The 22,385-nt window shown below is 38.4% G+C and overlaps 1 protein-coding gene across 1 annotated transcript in view; it reads right to left on the bottom strand.

Moving 5' to 3' along the window:
- Positions 1-1,741: 1,741 nt before the first annotated feature.
- Positions 1,742-22,385, bottom strand: part of NCAPG2 (non-SMC condensin II complex subunit G2) — a 46,545-nt gene continuing 25,901 nt past the window's right edge. The window contains exons 16-28 of the mRNA XM_065666789.1: positions 22,170-22,343; positions 20,272-20,342; positions 19,854-20,007; positions 19,515-19,688; positions 18,177-18,293; positions 17,931-18,074; positions 15,281-15,380; positions 14,414-14,598; positions 13,630-13,773; positions 11,764-11,867; positions 6,263-6,360; positions 5,742-5,844; positions 1,742-1,945 (exon numbers count right to left, since the gene is read on the bottom strand). Of these exons, the coding sequence (XP_065522861.1) occupies positions 1,894-1,945; positions 5,742-5,844; positions 6,263-6,360; positions 11,764-11,867; positions 13,630-13,773; positions 14,414-14,598; positions 15,281-15,380; positions 17,931-18,074; positions 18,177-18,293; positions 19,515-19,688; positions 19,854-20,007; positions 20,272-20,342; positions 22,170-22,343 (1,620 nt within the window). The 3' untranslated portion in view covers positions 1,742-1,893. The remainder of the gene's footprint in view (positions 1,946-5,741; positions 5,845-6,262; positions 6,361-11,763; positions 11,868-13,629; positions 13,774-14,413; positions 14,599-15,280; positions 15,381-17,930; positions 18,075-18,176; positions 18,294-19,514; positions 19,689-19,853; positions 20,008-20,271; positions 20,343-22,169; positions 22,344-22,385) is intronic.

Genomic DNA, 22,385 nt, shown 5'->3' with positions numbered 1-22,385 from the left:
CACCTCCCTACATTAAAAAAAAAAAAAAAAAGTAATTGAAAAGCAATAAAACTGGTTTTTATCTCAACCCACAAGTTTTTTTCCTCACTCTACCTTTCCAATTCTTCCCTCATCCCACCAGGGGTGGGTAGCATGAGCAACTGGGTGTGTGATGCTTAGCTTCCAGCAGGGATTAAACCATACCATGAGCTTATGACATCTAATTTGCAGATATGTCAGTTAAGGCAGAATAACATTCTGCCATCAGCATTCTATTACTAGTTTTAGGAGAACATCTGGTAGCATTGAGAAAATTAAATAAGTGGCTTGCATGTCTGCATTATCTGCATCATTAGTATTAATTTATAAAAACAGCTAAATACAAAGCAATTTAACTTCTGCATTAATCAAGTAAACATTTAATAGCTAGGGCATTTCCCCTCCAGTATACTCATCAGTGAATCACATGAATATTGCAGTCAGAAGGAAGCTCAGGAGAATATCTGACCCAATCCCCAGCTCAAGCAGGGCTAACTTTAAAATTATACCACAATGGTAAGGGCCTTAGTCAGCCAAGATATCCATGCCTGCAAGGATGGGTGCTCCACTGCTTTTCTGAGCAACCTGTTCTTCCATTGCCAGTTTCTATTTAGTCCCAAAATGATTATTTTTTTTCTCATACCCAGCAAGAATTTCTCTTGCTGCAAGTTGTTTCTGTTGCCTCATATTCTCTTCATGTGTACCTCTGAGAAGTCTTTTCTTAATCCTTATCCAGGCAGGTAAAGACAGCAGTAAGATCACTGCTCTGCACTTGGCTAGGCTGGTGTACAGCATTAATCCACTGAGGAAAGAAGAGTATGTGTCTTTGTTGAACATTATGAAATTTGTTGATCCTTAAGTCCATCTTGTCAGGATCTCATGGAATGGGACAGCCCTACCCTCACTGAGTTAACCATTACTCCCAAGTTGGTGTCCTCTGTCAACAGGCCGAGGTTGTGTTTCATCCCTTGCCCCAGACTTTTAATAAAACTGTTAAATAATATTGGCAACAGAAGAGCTTCTTTACTGTAAGAGTGACAGAGCACTGGAACAGGTTGCCCAGGGGGGTTGTGGAGTCTCCTACACTGGCCCGCCTGGACAAGTTCCTGTGTGATGTACTGTAGGTTACCCTGCTCTTGCGGGGGGGTTGGACTAGATGATCTTTTGAGGTCCCTTCCAACCCTTGGGATTCTGTGATTCTGTGATCTGCACTGAGGAATGGCACTAGCAACCAACTTACAATCTGATGTTGTTGCATTATTATTCATCAAGTTTGATGGTCCAGCCAGTTTCCCATCCACCTCCCTCCCACTTGGCTGTAAGGATACTAGATAAACCTGTGTGAAAGTCATTGCTAAGGACAGGAAAACTGACATTCTCTGCTCTCTCTTCTTCCACACAAGGGACAGCAGTTGAGTTGGTTCAGCAGAGTTGGCCCCTGGTGAAGTCATGACGGCTGTTCTCAAGCACCACTTTGTCCTTCACTTGTCACAAAATGAAATTCATTTCCGTAACCTCTAGGAATATGTTCTGTAGTCTTTCCAGCGACTGAGGTCACCTGCTGCCTCAAACTCAAAATATACATAATTTTGTAAGGTGCAATTATTATTTGTTTTATAAAAATAAAGATACTGGTTTTACATGGCCCCCTCCCCTGCCCCCATAAGGCATTTTTATACAAAATAACGTTTTTACAGCTGTTTGAAAAATCTTTACTATTACATGATTTCTATAGACAATTTTATGTTTCCCGATTTGAGCGTACAGAATAACAGAAAACAAACTTTAACTATTAATAAGTTTACAAGATCATTTCTTTTTTTTAAACAATGCATCTTCCATCCCCTGATTTTCATGACAAAGGTTTCCACATGCTCAAGGATTCAGAAATTCATCCAAAACTTTCAGAGATGATTCACACAGGATTCTGAAATGACATAAATACATAACAGGGTTAGATATGCTAAATGCTAAATCAGTCCCCTACTATCTGATTTCTCGGAGTACAGCTACAGCACAGTTTCTTTGACCAGTTCTTCCATATTAGTTTAAGTATTACATATGCCTTTACAAATTACTTTTGAAATAGGTGGGGATTTTTCTTTGAACTTTTTCATTTTTCTGCTGATCATCTCTTGCTACAGCACAACCTACAGCAAGCCAGTTTAAATTACTGTGTCAATTCAAACACACTTTCTAATATTTCATCGTCTATTTAAAGAACCCACTCGTTTTCTTCACAGCGCTTGTACTCTTTTTTTTCAAACACAGTCAAATCCTTTGCCAATAATTCATACTAAGGCTGCTTTTCATTTCTTTACTTTCTTCCTTTCTCCCTCATTCTTCAGCCTTCATAATTTTTCTCTCCACCTGTGACAATTTTTTTTACCAAGCTTGAACTACCTATCTTATTTTTATGAGCAAGTGCCTCTGTCAGCTGTGTATACATCCATATTAGTCTCTCTCCGACTTTCCTTTGTCTCCCATTAATCCCCAAACATCCACAAAGGCCAGCTCTGAAATTGCAATATGGCAGGCCCTTATCTTGTCACCCAGCCTTTGCAGTTGCATTCTCATGCAACTTCTAACACTGTTCTAAAATATCCTCAAAAGACAAAACCAGGCACTTTGGTCTTCTGTCAAATCATTATTTCACTGTTAACCACTATAAACTTTATCCTTCATGTTACTTTTCTAAAAGATTTCCCTGTATTTCTCAACCATTTTTTTACCCTCTATATTTTATTATTATAGTCCTGGACTGATGTCCCAAATAAGCAAGGTTAGTCAGTCACTAATCATGACAAGTTAGGGCATTTGTCACGAGATGCCACAATCTGAAATACAAGAGGCACCTCTGCACTTTCATGGCAGCACATTGGATGTCAGGGGTCCCTGAATTCAGACCGCAGTGGCTGTGTCACATACTTCTCTCTTTAGTGCTGCATCCTTTAACCACGGAACTCAGCTGTCAAAATTAGCTAGCATCATAATGTACTATAAAATTAGTATAATTAAGTACTGTGAGTTTAGACACAGTGCTGCTTAGTACAAATTTTATTTGGTTACAATTTAAGGCTAATGAAACAATGGATCTGTAATGTGAGACCATGTACCTGCCACACATGGGACAGCAAGCTGTCATTCAGAGTTGCTGTGAGCTTCGCCAGGCCAACAAATTTAAGTCAGTTTTACCAGGTACCTTTCCAGTGAACTTTTAGATAGGTGGCAGACACATCAAACAAAGCTGTATTACAAACCAATGTAAGAATAATTATTTATAGATGCAATAAGAGTGCAATACAGAGTTTGGGATGCTAGCTAAATGATAATAACAAATAAATATAATTTGCTAAATTTCAGTTCTAATACCCATACATCAATATGCTAATTAAAGGAAAACCAAAATATTAAGTAAAAGGTATTACTCTATAGCACGGTTGGTTTTATCTGGCAGTGAACATTTTTCTGTAGCCTCCAAATCACTGCACTGACAGCTTTATTTGCATTGTTTTGTTGGGCATAAATATTTGCATTTTATAAACTAAACTAATTTGTGTGCCTTTACTCTTGAGGAAATTCTTTCAATATAAAATATGTTGTCCAGAATTTTTAAGTGCACTGAACAGCATTTTAAAAATAATAGACGCACAGGGACATCTTAAACTGCTAACTCAGCTGAAGAGGGAAGACTAAACTACAATGAAAAGTTTTGCTTCTGATTTAGCATAACAGTTCTTTGTTTAATGGCAGCACTTTAATTGCTACACCAGACAGCATTTTTACTTTTTTTGTCTCTTTGCTAATATGTAATAGATCACTTCAAAATCTAAATTTAAGATGCTGGCACAGAATGCCAAGTCTCTTGGGAAATTAAAGAATGTCACTATTTCCTGGTATACCTGGGTATTAAAAAAAATAATCCCTCAAACAGATATAAGATAGTGCATCCAGAAGCAAAAAGTAATAATACTATTGAGTTAAAAAAAGCCCAAAAGTAATATATTTTAGCACACATCAGTGCAGCATTGTGTGTTATAAGATTGTGCCCAAAGCAGTGATCAGAGATCAAGTCTGTAGCATTCTATAACTAAAATGCTGGTGTTTGGTAAGTAGAGTGGTATGATAAAATAGTTTACAAACAACAGGGCACATTTCAGGATGTACCTCATTCCATTTTTTTTGTACATTAGCACACTAGTACAAATGGCACATCAGAGGAGGCCTGCCCTGGTCCAATGTTATGTCTGTCCGAGAAAGAGCAAACACACTTTAAATCAGGCAAGCAAAACCTAATCACTGAAGAGCTTCCTCCTAACCTTTTGTTAGCATGAATTCTTTTACCCTTCTGGTGAGGAAAATATCCCCAACATACCTGTACAATTATGAATCCTCCCAGATTCTGAAAAGCTGTGTGAAAGCTTCTGAATTTTGTTATCGTATTCTGATTCTTGATAAAAATACTTCCCATCATTATGTTCATATTCCTAATGCTTTAATTTTATCTGCAACGATCTCTTGGTTTTGTATTATACATAAGTAGCTATTAATATATCACAAAATTAAAACCCTGTGTAGCATCATATGTTCTTCATCTGCCCCAAATTCCAGGTTGATTTGTCCCTGTTCACTGGGCAGAAATGATCATATAGATTCATAAAGCAATTATCTGTGTTCTCACTGAAATTTATAGCCAGTAGTGCACTCAAGAGGCAGCAATTACTCACTTTAATGTGCCTATTTATTTAATCATGTTAAAATTTGCTTTAATTTCTCAGCCTTTACTACTGTCTTAAAAGAAATGCAAACTGAATCATGATATTCTGCTGCTCACCTTTCCTTTCCATACCATTATTATTCTTAAAAATATTCTAGTGGAACTCTTGGCAGCCCAACATTAAATGATTTCATAGGGGGAAAAAAAGTGGGGTTTGTTTAGTTTTATTTCTAAGCTAGGTCCCAACCAAAAGAAATTTGTTCACAGCCAAGTAACTAATTGTCATGGTTTAAACACGTAACTAACACAATGTATCCAGGCAGCAGAGTCACTCTGACTTATAAGTCTAATTATGTAATGAACTTTATATTCTTTTAGCAAGATAATTTTTGGTTCTTTATTAATTTTATATTACAGGAGCACAATGTCAACTGCAGAAGCCACTCAAAGTCTTGACAGCAATATTCCTGTTTTGTATTTACTTAGACCGTACAGGAAATGGAAGTGAAGGATAAGGATCATCAGTTCGAAGAATCTCCAATAAGAGCAGAATAAGATCACCCAGGGAAAGGTCTCGAGGTCATTGTTAAATTTTTACCATCTTCATAGGTATGGACTCGCATGCCTAATACCAAAATGTATTGGCATTACTACAGAAAAATCTTCTAGTAATAAGAAGCAATAAATAGGTTACTTGGTTTGTTACACCTGCTGCCAACAGAACTGAATTTCAGAACCAAATCCTGTGATGCACAGGATCAAGTCATAACACATACCAAATGAATGCAACAAAGCAAACAGAACATGCAAAGACTGCAATTACAGCAGATGTATGGGCAAGACATTTAATACTGTGCTGGGCTGAATGCCTCACATTTTTTTTTATCTGCTATTTTAAACCTTGCTATCATTCATAATGCTATCTATTATGCAAGTACAAACCAAAGAAAATTACTGCAGAGGAGGCAAAGGAGAGGTTAGTGTTAATTTCCCACAGTACATTTACCTTTCAGGGCAGCTATATTCTTTTGCGGCAGCATCCTTGTGTGTTACCAGTTTCCTTTGAAGGGCAGGTGCAATATCCTTTAGAAGTGACATTTTGTGCTTACCTATTTGAAATAAGATTATGCTTAAAATTTGGACTAAAATAGTGATTTGCATTAAAAAAAAAAATCAATCTTCTGCATATTTTCAGTGTATTTTTTAATATAAAAGAATGTTTAATGAAAGATTAGATTTTAAATTAAGATTTTCAGTGTCCTGGATCAATTGCTGTGCATTTCAACAAATCACAGAGATGAATGTTATGAGTTAGCAGACAGTTGTATTTCTAAACTCACTGCATAAAGATTGAAAGTCCACAGCTTAATGATATAATTTACAAGTTATATATAACCTTAAATCCTGTAGAAAAATGGTAACTTAACAGGATAAAGGGAAGTGTCTCTTAAATTGTATAAGAACTTATGCTATGTAGCACATAGGAAAAAAGAAATAAAAACTGTGGACAAAAATGTTTTGACTGACCTTTAATTATGATCACAATGCAGACAGTAGCTGTTAGACTAAAAATCCCTTCAATTTCTTCAGAGAGAATGCATTCCATTAATTCATTTAAAAATGACCTAAATAAAAAAATAAAGCAAAAATATACTAAAAATCGTTTCTTTCAAAACAGAACGGGACAGACCAAGTCTGTGATTATGCTACCCTGCCACTGTAGCTTCAAATATGCCCAGTAACTACTGCTTTTGCCTGAGGGGTAACTGAAGATTACATGCTGCTTCTGGAACTGAAAATATCTGAGTTAGCAGAATGGTAAATTGCTTGGGAAGAAAATAAAAATTATATGAAATTCAAAAATTAAAATAGATGATTTAGGGAGAACAGCTATGGGGGACATTACTGTGGGGATCTGTTACAGACCGCCTGATCAAGAGGACTCTGTGGATGAAGCGCTCTATAGACAGATAGAAACAGCCTCACACTCACAGGCCCTTGTCCTCATGGGGAACATCAACCACCCTGATATCTGTTGGAGGGATGGTACAGCCTGGCACAAGCAATCCAGGAGGTTCCTTGTTTGCGTGGAAGACAGCTTCCTTCTGCAGGTAATAGAGGAGCCAACAAGGAGAGGTGCCATGCTTGACCTCATGCTCACCAACAGGGATGGGCTGGTTGGAAATGTGATGCTCCAGGGCAGCCTTGGATGCAGCAATCATGAGGATAGTTGAATTCAAGATCCTCAGGACAGTGGGAAGAGCGTGCAGCAAGCTCACTACCCTGGACTGCAAGAGAGCAGACTTCAGCCTCTTCAGGAACCTGCTTAGTAAGGTTCCATGGGATATAGCCCTAGAGGGCAGGGGGGGCAAGGCTGTTGGTTGATATTCAAGGATCACCTGCTACAAGCTCAGGAATGTGGCATCCCAACTAGAAAGAAGTGCAGCAGGAGGGCCAGGAGACCTCCTTGGATGAATAAGGAGCTGCTGAGGAAACTTTGAAGGAAAAAACAGGCTTATAAAAGGTGGAAGCAAGGACAGGCAGCTTGGGAAAAAGAATACAGGGATGTTGTCTGGGAAGCTAGGGACCAGGTTAGGAAAGCTAAGGCCCAGATAGAATTACACTTGGCTAGGGATGTGAAAGGTAACAGGAAGGGATTCTATAGTTACATTGCGAATAAAAGACACACTAGGGACAATGTGGGCCCCCTCCAGAAGCTATCAGGAGAACTGACTATCCTGGATTTCTAGAAGGCTGAGGTTCTGAATGACTTCTTTGCCTCAGTCTTCACTGGCAAATGCTCCAACCACACCACCCAAGTCTTGAAATGCAGATGCAGGGACTGTGAGAATGAAGAACTTGGGCCCTCTGTAGGAGAGGATCTGCTTCGAGACTATCTTAAGAACCTGAATGTACAAAAGTCCATGGGATCTGATGAAATCCATCTGTGGGTCCTGAAGGAGCCGGCGAATGAAGTTGCTAAGCCACTGGCCATCATATCTGAAAAATCATGGCAGTCAGGTGAAGTTCCCAACAACTGGAAAAAGGGAAATATAACCCCCATTTTCAAGAAGGGGAAAATAGATGACCTGGGGCATTACAGACCAGTCAGTCTCACCCCTGTGCCTGGTAAAATCTTGGAGCAGATTGTACTGGAAGGCATGCTAAGGCACACGAAAAACAGCAAGGTGCTTGGTGACAGCCAGCATGGCTTCACTAAGGGCAAATCCTCCCTGACCACTTTGGGGGCCTTCTACTATGGGGCTACAGAACCGATGGACAGGGGCAGAGCAGTTGACACCATCTACCCGGACTTGAGCAAAGTGTTCAACACTTTCCCACACAACATCCTTGTCTCTAAATTGGAGACATCAATTTGATAGATGGACTACTTGGTGGATAAAGAACTGGCTGGATGGCCGCACACAAAGAGTTGTGGTCAATGGCTCAATGTCCAGCTGGAGACCAGTAACGAGTGGTGTCCCTCAGGGATCAGTGTTGGGACCGGTCTTGTTTAACATCCTTGTCGGTGACATGGACAGTGGGATTGAGTGCACCCTCAGCAAGTTTGCCGATGAAACCAAGCTGTGTGGTTCGGTTGATATGCTGGAGGGAAGGAATGTCATCCAAAGGAACCTTGACACGCTTGCGAAGTGGGCAGATGCCAACCTTACGAACTTTAACCATGCCAAGTACAAGGTCCTACACATGGGTAAGAGCAATCCCAGGCACAGCTACAGATTGGGCACACAAGAGATTCAGAGCAGCCCTGCAGGACTTGGGGGTGTTGGGTTGATGAGAAAACAAACATGAGCCAGCTTCAGTGTGCGCTCACAGCCCAGAAAGCCAACTGTATCCTGCGCTGCATCAAAAGGAACGTGACCAGCAGGTTGAAGGAGGTGATCCTGCCCCTCTACTCTGCTCTTGTGAACCTCCCCTGGAGTATTGTGTGCAGTTCTGGTGTCCTGAACATAAAAAGGACATGGAACTGTTGGAACAAGTCCAGAGGAGGGCCACAAGGATGATCAGGGGACTGGAGCACCTCCCACATGAAGAGAGGCTGAGAAAGTTGGGGCTGTTCAGCCTGGAGAAGAGAAGGCTGCGTGGAGACCTCATAGCAGCCTTCCAGTATCTGAAGGGGGCCTATAGGGATGCTGGGGAGGGACTCTTCATTAAGGACTGTAGTGACAGGACTAGGGGTAACGGGTTAAAACTTAAACAGGGGAAGTTTAGATTGGATATAAGGAAGAAGTTCTTTACTGTGAGGGTGGTGAGGCACTGGAATGGGATGCCCAAAGAAGTTGTGAATGCTCCATCCCTGGCAGTGTTCAAGGCTGGGTTGGACAGAGCCTTGGGTGAGATGGTTTAGTGTGAGGTGTCCCTGCCCATGGCAGGGGGTTGGAACTTGATGATCTTAAGGTCCTTTCCAACCCTAATTATTCTCTGATTCTATGACTTTCCATTTACAATACAGTGAAGAACATTTGTAACAAAAAACAGCCCCAAAATATTTCCAAACTACATTTTAGATACTGAAAATATGGATGGACTAACAGAAACAAGAAAACTGTTCATTTTAAAGTCTGAGATAAATACAGACTCAATATGTATCTTAAGAGACTGACTTTTAGCAAACTTTGGCGGTGGTTTGGGACATATACCAAGAAAAATGAACTAAGAGAGTCAAGGAAGAGGTCTAGCAACTGAGCTAAACACTGCAATGTGGATTAAGGCAATACTACAGAATGAAACCACTAATTGGTCATTATAGTGTTTATGGTAAAGCAAAAAAAAACCAACAACCTAAAACTCAGAAGCAGTTTTCAAAAATTCTAAAGCAATTCTCAAAACAGATAAAAATAAAAGAACATGAAGGATAAAGCAGATGGACAAGATCTGTAATTCCTCAGAGCATGAAAGTAAATGCTCTGTGAAGAACTGAAGAGCAAACTGAGAGAGCAGATGCTACAATAACTTTCCCCAAAACATTTCAAAACACCTTTGGTAATATTATCATCATCTGATACCAAAACTGAATATCATAAATACCCAGCTCTGACTTTAATTGTTCTTCAGGCTTTTATTCTGCTAAGATACCAAAATGAAATACGCAGTTCAGAGAGGGACCAACCTCCACTAGTGATTCAGTAAATAAACTTTTTAGAAGCTCAAGTATTGCTTCAAGGAGCTGAGATAGATGAAACCTCTTCAGGTTTTGAAATAAGTGTTATCAAGTTGCTTATGAATTGCATTAAATTTATTATATCACTGTGGACTAATCTGACAAAGTATTGATTCCATTTCATATTGCCTTTAAATAATTAACTAACAGTATTCCAATCAGAGTATTGGCTTTCTTGGTGTCACTGTTTAGGTCAGTAAGCACACTCTTTTTTTCCATGAAGAAACATAAGAAATTTATTAACATGTAATAAGACTCACTGCAGCTGCCTTTTCCCACTTCCTTCTCAACAAGGGTTACATGAGCCTGCCCACAAAAATAAATCAGAACAGTAAGCTATTTAGAAATACATATAAGTAAAAGAGATAGTTAAGCAATTGGTTCTTATACAGACAGCTCCCTACTAAAGGAAAGGATAGTCACACAACTGGTCATATATTGCCAAGTCACTCAGTATTATGACTGGTACGGGGATTAAAATTCAGTGCTAGCGATTGACCCATTAGTAACTGAAAACATAACAGACTCTGCAAAACCCAGTGCAAGATGACTGTGTGTTCACTGAACAGGAGCTCACATAGATTATGCAATGTCAAAGGCTTTTGCATTGGTGTGGAATGGTGATCTCTGAGATAGTGAATGATTTACTACTGGCAATCTCATTATGGCCTATAAGTACAGATTAATAAAAGAAATCAGCCTTAAAAGTAGTCTCAGTCCTGAGGCACAAGTGGAACCATGTAAATTATCTCCTGACTTAGATCACCTTTGCACCAAGAAAATAAATACTAGCAGATAGATACATGTTTATCAAAGTACTCATGGAAACAGTCTGGTCCAAACTAGCAGTTTCATTCATGAAGAAGAATGGACAAGATTCTCTTTGACCCCTACAAGAAAAAGTTTCAGAGACATTTGCTGAATTTCTGCGTCTCTATTTGAAAAGTTTGTCAAATAATGGTGTTTCACTTAAAGAGAGCACAGCTGCTGCCTCATGGAAGAACAAGATTTGGATTAGGAAACCTATTGGTGGCCTTTTTGGAGTCTGTTTTTCAAGTTCAACTAGAGAAGGACTGAGAATAAAAAACCCCAGCCAAATACAGAACTTCATGACAGCAGACAGGGATATTCAGTGACTCTCAGAGGAGGGAGTTAAGCATTGCAGTTAGTTGTGATAAGTCACAGAGAATGACAAGTCTTCTAAGGAACACACATACCCCCTTGATCATTTGAAGTAAGCTGTGGTGTGTTTAGTCACATAAATAAAAACTGAATATGAACAAACTAAACAAAATGAAATTCACTTGTGATAGTTTTAGGAGATAGGGTACCCACTAAGTACAGCAATTAAACAAGTATTAAAAATATAATGACATATCCCTACTTTGGGGGCTTTTATGACTCAAGATACTTTAAAACTATTTTGAATTTTGTGACTTTAATACAGCTATAGTACATTTGTCACTTCACTGCAGACATTCAATTAAAGGATTAATGCTATTTTTGGTGAATATTTTATCTCACCTAAGTATCTCTATATTGAAGGGACTATGGTTTATAAGTATTTTATGAAAGAAGCAAGCCAAGATGTATGATTAAAAAATCCATTTAGATGAACAGTCTTGTAAATAAGAAGCATGCTTAGAAGCAGTTAAAAAAATGGAACCAAGTCAATAACTACAAGCAATATGTCCAAAGAAACGGATTACGAAGTAGTGCAGGTAAATTTAGTAAGCATCTATTTCCACAAAAAATATTCTAATTAAGAAATTAAAACTGCATTGGTAACATATAAAATGTCTTACATTAGCAACAGACTTGGACAAATTAATGTGGAAACATTTACCTGACAACATTAACTGACTTCATAATTATGGTCATTAAACTGCTTGAAAGAGGAGGAAGGTCTGAAATAGTCTTTGGTATAGTTAAGTCTTTCTCATTGGAAGCCTAAAAAAAGAAAAAAAAAAAAAACAACTGTTGTAAATCAAGAAATATATGTATGCAGAAAACATCAAAGCAAATCTGTATTTCAATAATTACAACACCTATTCTTAAACAATCAGAAGAAACATTCATCTGTGTTCTTTGAATAGCCTTAATCCAATTCTGTTGTGTCCAAATAAACAATACATGTTTAGAGAGGCTAAATCTAAAACAAATAACCAGTATTTCTGTCAAGGCAAATATTCTACAGAGTTGTTCTGAATAGAAGTTTCATTTAAGTACATTGTTGGTCACTACTTATAAAGGCACAGCCTACTAAACACAGACTAGTATCCTCTATGTCGCCAAGTTGAGGTGTGCATACATAATTTCAAAAAATACTTTAGGTGACAGTGATTAACTCATTTCCTGTGCCAGCTCTTTTGGTATCAAATTCTGAATAATGTGGCAAGTATTTAGTAAGAATTGAATTTTGATTTACTAGCGCAATAACCTGGGGGCAGGAAAAAACCCAGCTAAGATGTCTTCCTTCAGGGAACATTCCTAATGTATGAGTATGAATCTGCAGTATCATTCAAGACCATACACTTTTACTATGCAGCATCTGTGAAGAGCATGCTGTCATCCCACAGCCCCTTAGCCGATACATTAACATTTACATGCAAATCCCTGCTACTGTTTCAGTTTCTTCTGCAACACAGAATTTTAGAAGCAGCTCTGTTATACTTGGTACTTTCTGGCAACCATTTATTGCTTCATTTCTGCCTTATCTAGCAACCACAGTAAGAGTACAGCCCCTGCTAAAGTGCCTTTGTTCTTCCTTGCTAGTTCACAAAGCTTCCGATTTTACTATCCATATTTGCTCCTAAAATGCATTGTACCAGTACAGGTTGGGGGTTGACCTGCTGGAAAGTAGCGAAGGGGAAAGGGACCTGGGGGTCCTGGTGGATAGGAGGATGACCATGAGCCAGCAATGTGCTCTTGTGGCCAAGAAGGCAAATGGCATCTTAGGGTGCATTAGAAAGGGTGTGGTTAGTAGGTCAAGAGAGGTTCTCCTCCCCCTCTACTCAGCCTTGGTGAGGCCGCATCTGGAATATTGCATCCAGTTCTGGGCCCCTCTGTTCAAGAAGGACAGGGAATTGCTTGAAGGAGTCCAGCGCAGAGCCACAAAGATGATTAAGGGAGTGGAACATCTCCCTTATGAGGAGAGGCTGAGGGAGCTGGGTCTCTTTAGCTTGGAGAAGAGGAGACTGAGGGGTGACCTCATCAATGTTTACAAATATGTAAAGGGTAGGTGTCAGGATGATGGAGCTAGGCTTTTTTCAGTGATATCCAGTGATAGGACAAGGGGCAATGGGTGTAAACTGGAGCATAGGAAGTTCCACGTTAACATCAGGAAGAACTTCTTTACTGTAAGAGTGACAGAGCACTGGAACAGGTTGCCCAGGGGGGTTGTGGAGTCTCCTACACTGGAGATATTCAAGGCCCGCCTGGACAAGTTCCTGTGTGATGTACTGTAGGTTACCCTGCTCTTGTGGGTGGGTTGGACTAGATGATCTTTTAAGGTCCCTTCCAACCCTTGGGATTCTGTGATTCTGTGATTCTGTGAACATGCACTGCAAATGCTACCCTTCTTCAAGGACAGTAATGGTTCCTTGGACTTTTAGCACATGCAGTAACCTTTGTCTATATATTCTGTTGTTCCAACGTAACATTTAAAAAAGCATTAAGTGAGAAAACAAAAAAAAAAAAGTTAGTACTTTACCTCCCATAGCACATGATTTATCTCTGCTACTATTGCAGCCAGGAGAGTAGAGAGTACACCTTGGTGAACCGCTGGGCAAGATGAATGCCAGCACTGGACTGCATGTATGAATTCTCCAAGAGGCATTTGAATAGAGTGAATCAACTACAGCCAAGAAAAACAATTTGATTTTTTCAGATTGCTTGAGAATAACTGAAATATTTCAGCAAGCTTCACTGTGAAGAAGAGCAGATCACACCTTGAAAGCTACTGAAGTATCCCAATCACCTGGGATAAGAGAGGGAATCAGCATGTTTGGGAAGTCTACTCATAAATTTAAGAGAAACAAACAAAACAATGCTAATTTTTCAGCGAAGAGAAGAGGTTTTGAAGAACTTCAGGACATCATGCATATATTGAAGCTGATATCATTCAGACTTAAAAGAAATAAAATAAGGACAATTTCTTCTCCCTCCCAAAATCATAACACACAATAAAATTCTTTGCTCTGGATTCAGAAAGTTCATTTAATTGCAGGTAAGATTAATAACCTATGAGTACTAATAATATAGTTCTGGATCATTGTAACAATGCATTGTTCTCCAATTTACTAGTTTTTGGCATGATGAGACCAACATGGATTAAAAAAGCCCATTGGTAATGAGGAAACTTAAAAAATTTAACTGAAAATGTAATCAGATGTCAACTCCAATAAAAACCTCAAAGTGTCTAAGTATAACCCATTAGTATAAAAAGTATGGATTCATCTCCACATTAGGTAGCAATTACAAGTATAATAAGATACCTGAATCCCTTCTTCCTGCTGTTTCTTGAGTCTACATGTCACAAGTTCTAAAACTTTCTGGAAGACTGTCTGTACAGCATTGAAAAGATTTGCCATTTCATCTGTGTCAGTATTCTGAGTTACAGAAGCTTCAATAATTTCTTTTAGAGCATAGAATACCACTGGGGCACAAAAGCCACCTCTCTCTAGAGAAAGAAATAAACACCACAATATAAAAATTGTAATGAGATATTGAGATATTCTTCAAGTACAAGTTTAGAATGAAAAACACAGTTATATACCATAAATAGCTATAGTTTACAAGTGTAGATGATATATATAGTTTCTGAGCATCCTTAGCTGAAATGTTCATACAGTTCAACCAATATTTTCAGTATAAATCTGGTATTCCTTCTAATCCTTGACATATGGGGATTAAAATTGCTGTTTCCTTAAGTAATTGAGCTCTACTTCTGTCTGTACTGCAGACAACTTTCCAAATGTGAGCCAAATTTCAATACTGCTACAGTACTGTCTCCTAAGGCATACCAATATACATATCTCGATATACATATATCACTATAGATATATTAGACCCCACTTTATATAAGCCTCCCTGAATTATATAGTAATAACTGGAACCTGAGAGCAAGGAAGCAACATAAGTTATCAACAGTGACATGGCTCTGGGTTGGTTCTTTGCTCTTTTTCAGTTTTCTGAAAAACTGCGGTCACTTTTGGTCATATTATTGGTACTAGCAAGCGTAAGCTGCAAACACCATCTTTTGAAAAACAGACTTCAAAATGCTAAAAGCAACAGTTATGCTAATATAAGGAAAGTCAGATAAGCATACAAGGAGACACCTATGTTAGTACAAAATACTGCACCTGTTTGTAAAATTGGAAGAGCCATATCTAAAAGGTGTGCCTGAAATGTGAGATTTCCAAGGCCGACCATTATGACATCTTTGCATACTGTCAGGTAGGCCTAGAAAAGAGATGAAAAAGTGTAGGAGAAACAAAATTTACATAAAGTAACTATTTAGTAAAATCTAAAAATAAGGAAACCATAAAATCTTAGCCCAGTTGCCCTGAAAGCTGATGCATCTGCTTGGAGTTACTCAGTTTTTAGCCTCTGAAAAGCAGAAGTTCCAAACAGTTGTCCAGGTGCTTCCATTGCCCTTTCCTCCAGTAAACACAGTTTCTCAAAAGGCAGTTAATCCTCTGCCTTTTTCATTCACGCTTAGATCAGAGGCATTGATACTCAACATTTACCAAGGCAGAATACAACATCTCTACCTATCTTGAGCAGCAAAATTAAAAACAGCATACAAAAAGAGCTTTTCCCTACAGAAATACACACGTTGCATACTAAACACATTCTAATACTAATGTATAGACAGAGTACAGTAGAGAATTTTTAACCAATCTAGTATACATGAGCTGGGTTGTTCAAGGACACTGTCTGTGATTTAAGTTAGTCCAAAGCTTTCTGTTGACCAAAATCTGAAAGGACCCTATAGCTCAATGCTAAAATCCACCTTGGGTTAATTGATATGACGGGAATGTAACAAAACAATTCAAAACTAGCTAAACACACATCCCTCCCCCCCATTATATAAATCAAGTGTTTTCTGTGAAGGACAAATCTTTATTTGATAAGGGGTAAGGGATACTGTCAGTGATGACACTTCGGTTTGTGTCAGAGGGGTCTATCAGCCACACTCATCACATCAGTGGCCTAAAGAGTCAATTCCCCCAGTCAATTCCTGCCCATAACAACTAGTGCAAAACAGTAACAAACCAAGCAAAGAAGGAAGGGTGAAACGGGAAAAATCAGGATGCCATGGGAAAAGTGATAGAGAAACATAAGTGCAAAAAGGAGAGACACCCCAGTCCCCTCTCACATACTAGAGTATTAAAGAAGAAACTGTAATTATTGTATATTATATGGGTATTTGGAGACAAACTAGGTCTGCTTTTAATGCCAGTATTGTTACCAAATATACACTCCAAACTATTAAAAAGCACAATCAATACCTCATTCCAATAAAAAAACAGTATACAAGGTGAGAAGCAAATAGGAGTTCCTTAACAAGCATGTGGCTTATTACAGGAGATGCAAGAGGCCTGGATTCTCTTCTTGACTTCCAGACAAGTCACATCAGCCTTTACACCTCAGTTTTTTTCTCTGGAAATAACGATACAAATGGACTTTAAGATTTACTAGTAAAGACCATTTTGCTTCATTATGGACTAGTCAAGTAATATGTCGGATGGGTTTACAGGTAACATGTGCCTAGCTTATTGCTTTATTGATAAAGTTTCATTTCCATTTTGTATTTAAACCTAGGAAATTGATCATAAACAGTCTGGTAATGCTGGTAAAGATTCCCTATTTTTTATCTTGTCTTTCTATAACATTGAGTTCTGTACCTCCAAACTTTAGAAAAAGAGCCACAGAAGAGTTATGATAAGCATAATAAATTTTTCTTTCAAAAGGAAGAGACAATAACACATAAACCACAAGAAACTTGTACCAGGAACAACTACAGCACTTGAGTTTACTATGTTTTATACTTTTCAAAAAGCTGCAGCAGTGGGACTTGTAGTACATGACTGACCTCATTATTAAGTTCCCAGGTAACTCACACCCTACCTCTCTGCTGACTTCCAAAGATGTTTTATGGGACTCAGCACTAGTGTGAAGTATACTGAATTCCTCAGGGTATAATTTTATCTAATTTTTCTAGAAATGCAGGAAGGAAAGAAAGGAAGGAAGGAAGGAAGCAAGCCAGCAAACATTGTTAGATCTAAATCCTCTCTCATAATTACACCACCTTCCTGGTCCTCTAAGTCATCTTCTACTGTGCTTTTCAACACAATCTACACAGCTGCAGTGAATCTGTCATTTCCAGGACCTTCTGCACTAAGAATAGGCTATTAAGAGGTAGCACACCACTCAGTTATCCCCTTGTTTTCCGCAATCTTCTTTTCAGAGGAGATTCAGTTACAATCTTAACTCTATGTTAGTGCACTTTTCCATAAAAGAGCATAAACATGACCTTTATTTAATATGGGGGATGAGAGACTGAGGACAAGAATTGTTAGAAACCTAAAATTTAGGACCTAATTTACACCGCCTGCTGTGCTAGAAGTGTCTTGAGTGGGCATTTTTACAAGTGTGAAACATGAAACATGTTTCATCCTCACTTCAACAGATATGATGAGAATATATATCATGCATTGGTAGGTGAAAAAAGTCTAGATAAGAACAGAATATTGTATTGTTGATGCCAACTACCTAATTTAATTGCTAGGGTAAGCACATATTTATAAAATATAAAGGTTATAACTAAACACACAGACAAATTTTGTTATTTTAAGAAATTACAGGAATAGCAAAAGCACAGAACAACCAGGACTCTTTCACTAGCTTATTTACTTGCTGGGCTCCAAAAACACCAGTATACAATTGCAATATTTATAGCTTTTCAGATTGGCAACAGTTTGATTTATGCAATAAGAGACCTCTAACCTGGATAATTAATTCAGGAACATTATTGAGTATTGAAATGTCATCCTGTTGATCACTTGCTAGTATAAAAGGTAGAACTTGACTTTCTATCCAAGCACCTGTCTCCTTCAGAAGTGATAAGTAATCTTTTTCATTTTCAGAAAACTGGGGGAAAAAAAAGAAAAGGAAGAATACTGTCAATACTTTTGGAGTTTCCTTACATTGTCAGCTGTAATTCCAGTTTATACTGAAAAGGTATAACTATACCTTGTTCTGAAGATGAATGTTCAATCTGCAATAGAGGCTGAAGGCTCTTAGGGCAGTTGCTTGATTGCAGCTACCAGAACCTGCATCAGTTGCTTTCAGAATTGAGCCAAGAACCTCCTGAAATATCAAGGTTCACATTTATATTTTCCCGAAAATGCGTTCAAATGTTTCTTTTCTCAACAGCTTTAAAAGAAAGATTAAACAAACAAAACTACAAAAAAAATCTTCAAACCCAAAAACCCAACAGTCATACTTTCAATTACTATCATTTTGCAGTGCCAGAACTGATCTTCAGACTAATCCTTATAGGTACATTCCAGAAGACCAGTAACAAGTGGTGTCCCTCAGGGATCGGTGATGGAACCGGTCTTGTTTAACATCTTTGTCGGTGACATGGACAGTGGGATTGAGTGTGCCCTCAGCAAGTTTCACGATGACACTAAGCTGTGTGGTTCGGTTGATATGCTGGAGGGAAGGAATGTCATCCAAAGGAACCTTGACACGCTTGTGAAGTGGGCAGATGCCAACCTTACGAACTTTAACCATGCCAAGTACAAAGTCCTACACATGGGTAAGAGCAATCCCAGGCACAGCTACAGACTGGGCAAAGAAGAGATTCAGAGCAGCCCTGCAGGACTTGGGGGTGTTGGGTTGATGAGAAAACAAACATGAGCCAGCTTCAGTGTGCGCTCACAGCCCAGAAAGCCAACTGTATCCTGCGCTGCATCAAAAGGAACGTGACCAGCAGGTTGAAGGAGGTGATCCTGCCCCTCTACTCTGCTCTTGTGAGACCTCCCCTGGAGTATTGTGTGCAGTTCTGGTGTCCTGAACATAAAAAGGACATGGAACTGTTGGAACAAGTCCAGAGGAGGGCCACAAGGATGATCAGGGGACTGGAGCACCTCCCGTATGAAGACAGGCTGAGGAAGTTGGGGCTGTTCCGCCTGGAGACCTCATAGCAGCCTTCCAGTATCTGAAGGGGACCTATAGGGATGCTGGGGAGGGACTCTTCATCAGGGACTGTAGTGATAGGACAAGGGGTAACGGGTTAAAACTTAAACAGGGGAAGTTTAGATTGGATATAAGGAGGAAGTTCTTTACTGTGAGGGTGGTGAAGCACTGGAATGGGTTGCCAGGGAAGTTGTGAATGCTCCATCCCTGGCAGTGTTCAAGGCCAGGTTGGACGAAACCTTGGGTGAGATGGTTTAGTGTGAGGTGTCCCTGCCCATGGCAGTGGGGTTGGAACTTGATGATCTTGAGGTCATTTCCAACCCTAACTATTCTATGATTCTATGTTAAGCACTCTTTTATAAGTACCGTTTATAGGAAGAATACTACCTTTGCAGCACTGAGAATTTTCAAAAGCTTCTTCAGTTTCTTTTCAGGAACAGAAAGTAGGCAAGCACGATTAACAGGATGAGTCAATAAATATTCAATGTAATCAATTGCTAATTCTGGCTTCGATTCATGTGTTACATGGATACGTACTCGTCGTTCAGATGTTTTAGTACTCTAAATAAGAAAGCACAAAATCAGTACAATACTGTTATTATCTTACTTCACAACTAGTTCCAAAGCAGAATAATACAGTATGAAAGAGGCCTCTTCTATCAAAAAGCACAATGCATTTATGTAATCTAGCAATTCCTTAATTCTTTGATGCATGCATGCACGCACCTTTCTTCGGGTAAGCGTGTCTGACAGCCAATCACAGACTAATTCCATAATATGCCCCACTTGACCCCAGCGACACATGCAGTCTATCAAGGTAGAATATTTGCTTTCATCAGCTCCATTGTCAATATTTCTGAGCCTGGAGATCACACCACAACTTGAAAACAAACAAACAGAGATGCATTAGCTTTACAGCCAGAAGCTCAGCAACAATTCAAACAAAATCAACCAGCATAATACCAAAGAAGATCTGCCAATGGCTCAAAGACGTATTTGCACCTCACAAATTTTACTAACTTACTGCATTTGTTTAGCAGATAAATTTATCCAAATGGACATTTAATACATGGAGTTGTAAAAAATTAACAAGTACAGTCAATCAGATTTCTTGTCATTAATATTTTGGATTTAAACATAGTACCTGAATGTTGGAATAGCAGCAGGGGGCATAAAGGATGCCAGAATAACCAGTGGAGTCGTGCAACGCTCATCCTAGGATTAAAAATTAAAATACGCTGTATGATGTACAAGTACAGGCACATACACATCAAACTGAAAAGAGTACCAAAAAAGCTTGATTAAATTATCTCAAATTAAGGATTTCCCTTTTTTCTCTAGAAATGAAATTGAAAGCAGCTCATAACAACATGCTATGAGCAGTCTGAAACTTCTGATTCATGTCCTCAGAGGTCAATTATCAATTACCTTATCATTCAGCTTTCTGACAAACTGTCAGAGCAACTACCATAAATAATTATGCCTCCCATGACATTAACAACCATTGCAAAAGAAATAACAGCTTGAGCTTACGTTTCTTCTAGTAGTGGCTAATACTTAATTGCACAATCACAATACCATCTAACTCCTCTCAAGTAACTAGTGCCTTAAATAAATATTCATTCACATCATAAATTCATACAAAAGACTCAAAAGAATATGTGTTTATATAACTGGTAATGTAAAATGCACTATAAATCATTACAACTCATCGTAATGCAAAGTCTAGGTCATTACATAGTCTCATTTGGGTTATATAGAAACCAATCCATGTGAAAGACTCTTAAAAAATGGTATATCTGTATACCCAAGCTTCATAAACAGAGTCAAATGAAATTCTTACCTACTTAGGCATTTGAAGATCTAAAATCTCTTAATGATGTTTTTTAAAAGAACACTTAAAAATGTATTTGTAGCTTTTCAGGAAATCTGCTTCAACCCATAGTCTTTTAGATATTAAGCCTCTGATGACAGGTCTTTTCAGAACCAAGCTGCTTACTCACTTTAAGAGTATCAGACTCAAAAAGGTTGCTTTCTAAAGCTGGATGTCATGCCTGCTCACCAGCACCTTTCAGGAGGGATATTACATACTCTACCAGAAAAGATTTAGAATGTCCTTGACAACTTCCAAATCTGTTCAGGGTAGAGAAAGTATTTGGTACAGGTGTGCTGCATCATATTATGTACCAATGAATTGCTTTACACTCCTTGATTATCTAAAGAAATCTTGAACCTTAAGTAGAACAGTCAGCGCATATATATATACATATATATATATATATATATATATATATAATTATATTTCAGCATAAAAGCCAGGAGTAAAAAAAAAAAGAACACAAAACAGACTGCCAGTAGATTACCCTTCCAAATGCTCTACAGGGTGCAGCAGATACTATTAACCATTACCAAAAGATACCATCTTGAAGAATAACACTAGAACAATTAAACAAATTAAAGAAACTGAAAAGATGAAAATGAATGATTTTAATTAGTTGCTTATTTCAAACCCAAACAATAAATAAGTGCACCAAAAATCATTAGAGAATAGAATCAGATTAGCAGAAACCAGTCACAAGAAAGTGAAAAAGGAGCCTCAGCTGCTTTAGCTGTCTGTTCCAGTGGCTGGATCATAATAAGTGATGGTGGAAGAGTTGGGGCGGTACAGTGGATAGAAAAACACTTGAACTCACATGTACACTGAGTATTTGTTCTGCAATGGCACATTTTCAGTTACTGATTTCCAAAAGTTCAGAAAGAATTCAAAAGAATGGAATCCTATAAAATCATTACCAAGGTGAGCAATTTACTGTATAATTATTTCTGTGTTGACTATTTAGATAACTGTTCATTGGTCAGATATTGCGGGTGGAGAATAGCTTCTACCCACTTGTGGAATTCCAAGAAACTTGCTACTGTATATGGTTTATAGCAACAATGAAAAAGAACACTTAACGCCATGAAAATAGATTAAAGACATAACACATGAAAGCACCTTAAGAAAATACTAAGCACTGACAGGAAAATCTAGGCTTTTTTTACCTTAAATACTTTAAAATATTCAGGAAGTACAGCAGCAAATTTTCTGATAGCATAATCTTTGGCATCTTCATTCTGATCTAGTGCTTTGTGGATACTTCTCCAAAGAATTACAGTAACCTCCAATAAACTTGCCATGCTGGCCACATCATCGATTGACAACACATTATTCAACACCTGAAACACAAACACTTAAATGGTATTACCTATTATATTCTC

Source organism: Lathamus discolor, chromosome 2 (assembly GCF_037157495.1).
Source record: "Lathamus discolor isolate bLatDis1 chromosome 2, bLatDis1.hap1, whole genome shotgun sequence".
Taxonomy (NCBI): Eukaryota; Metazoa; Chordata; class Aves; order Psittaciformes; family Psittacidae; genus Lathamus; species Lathamus discolor.
This window is presented reverse-complemented; position numbering and strand designations above follow the sequence as displayed.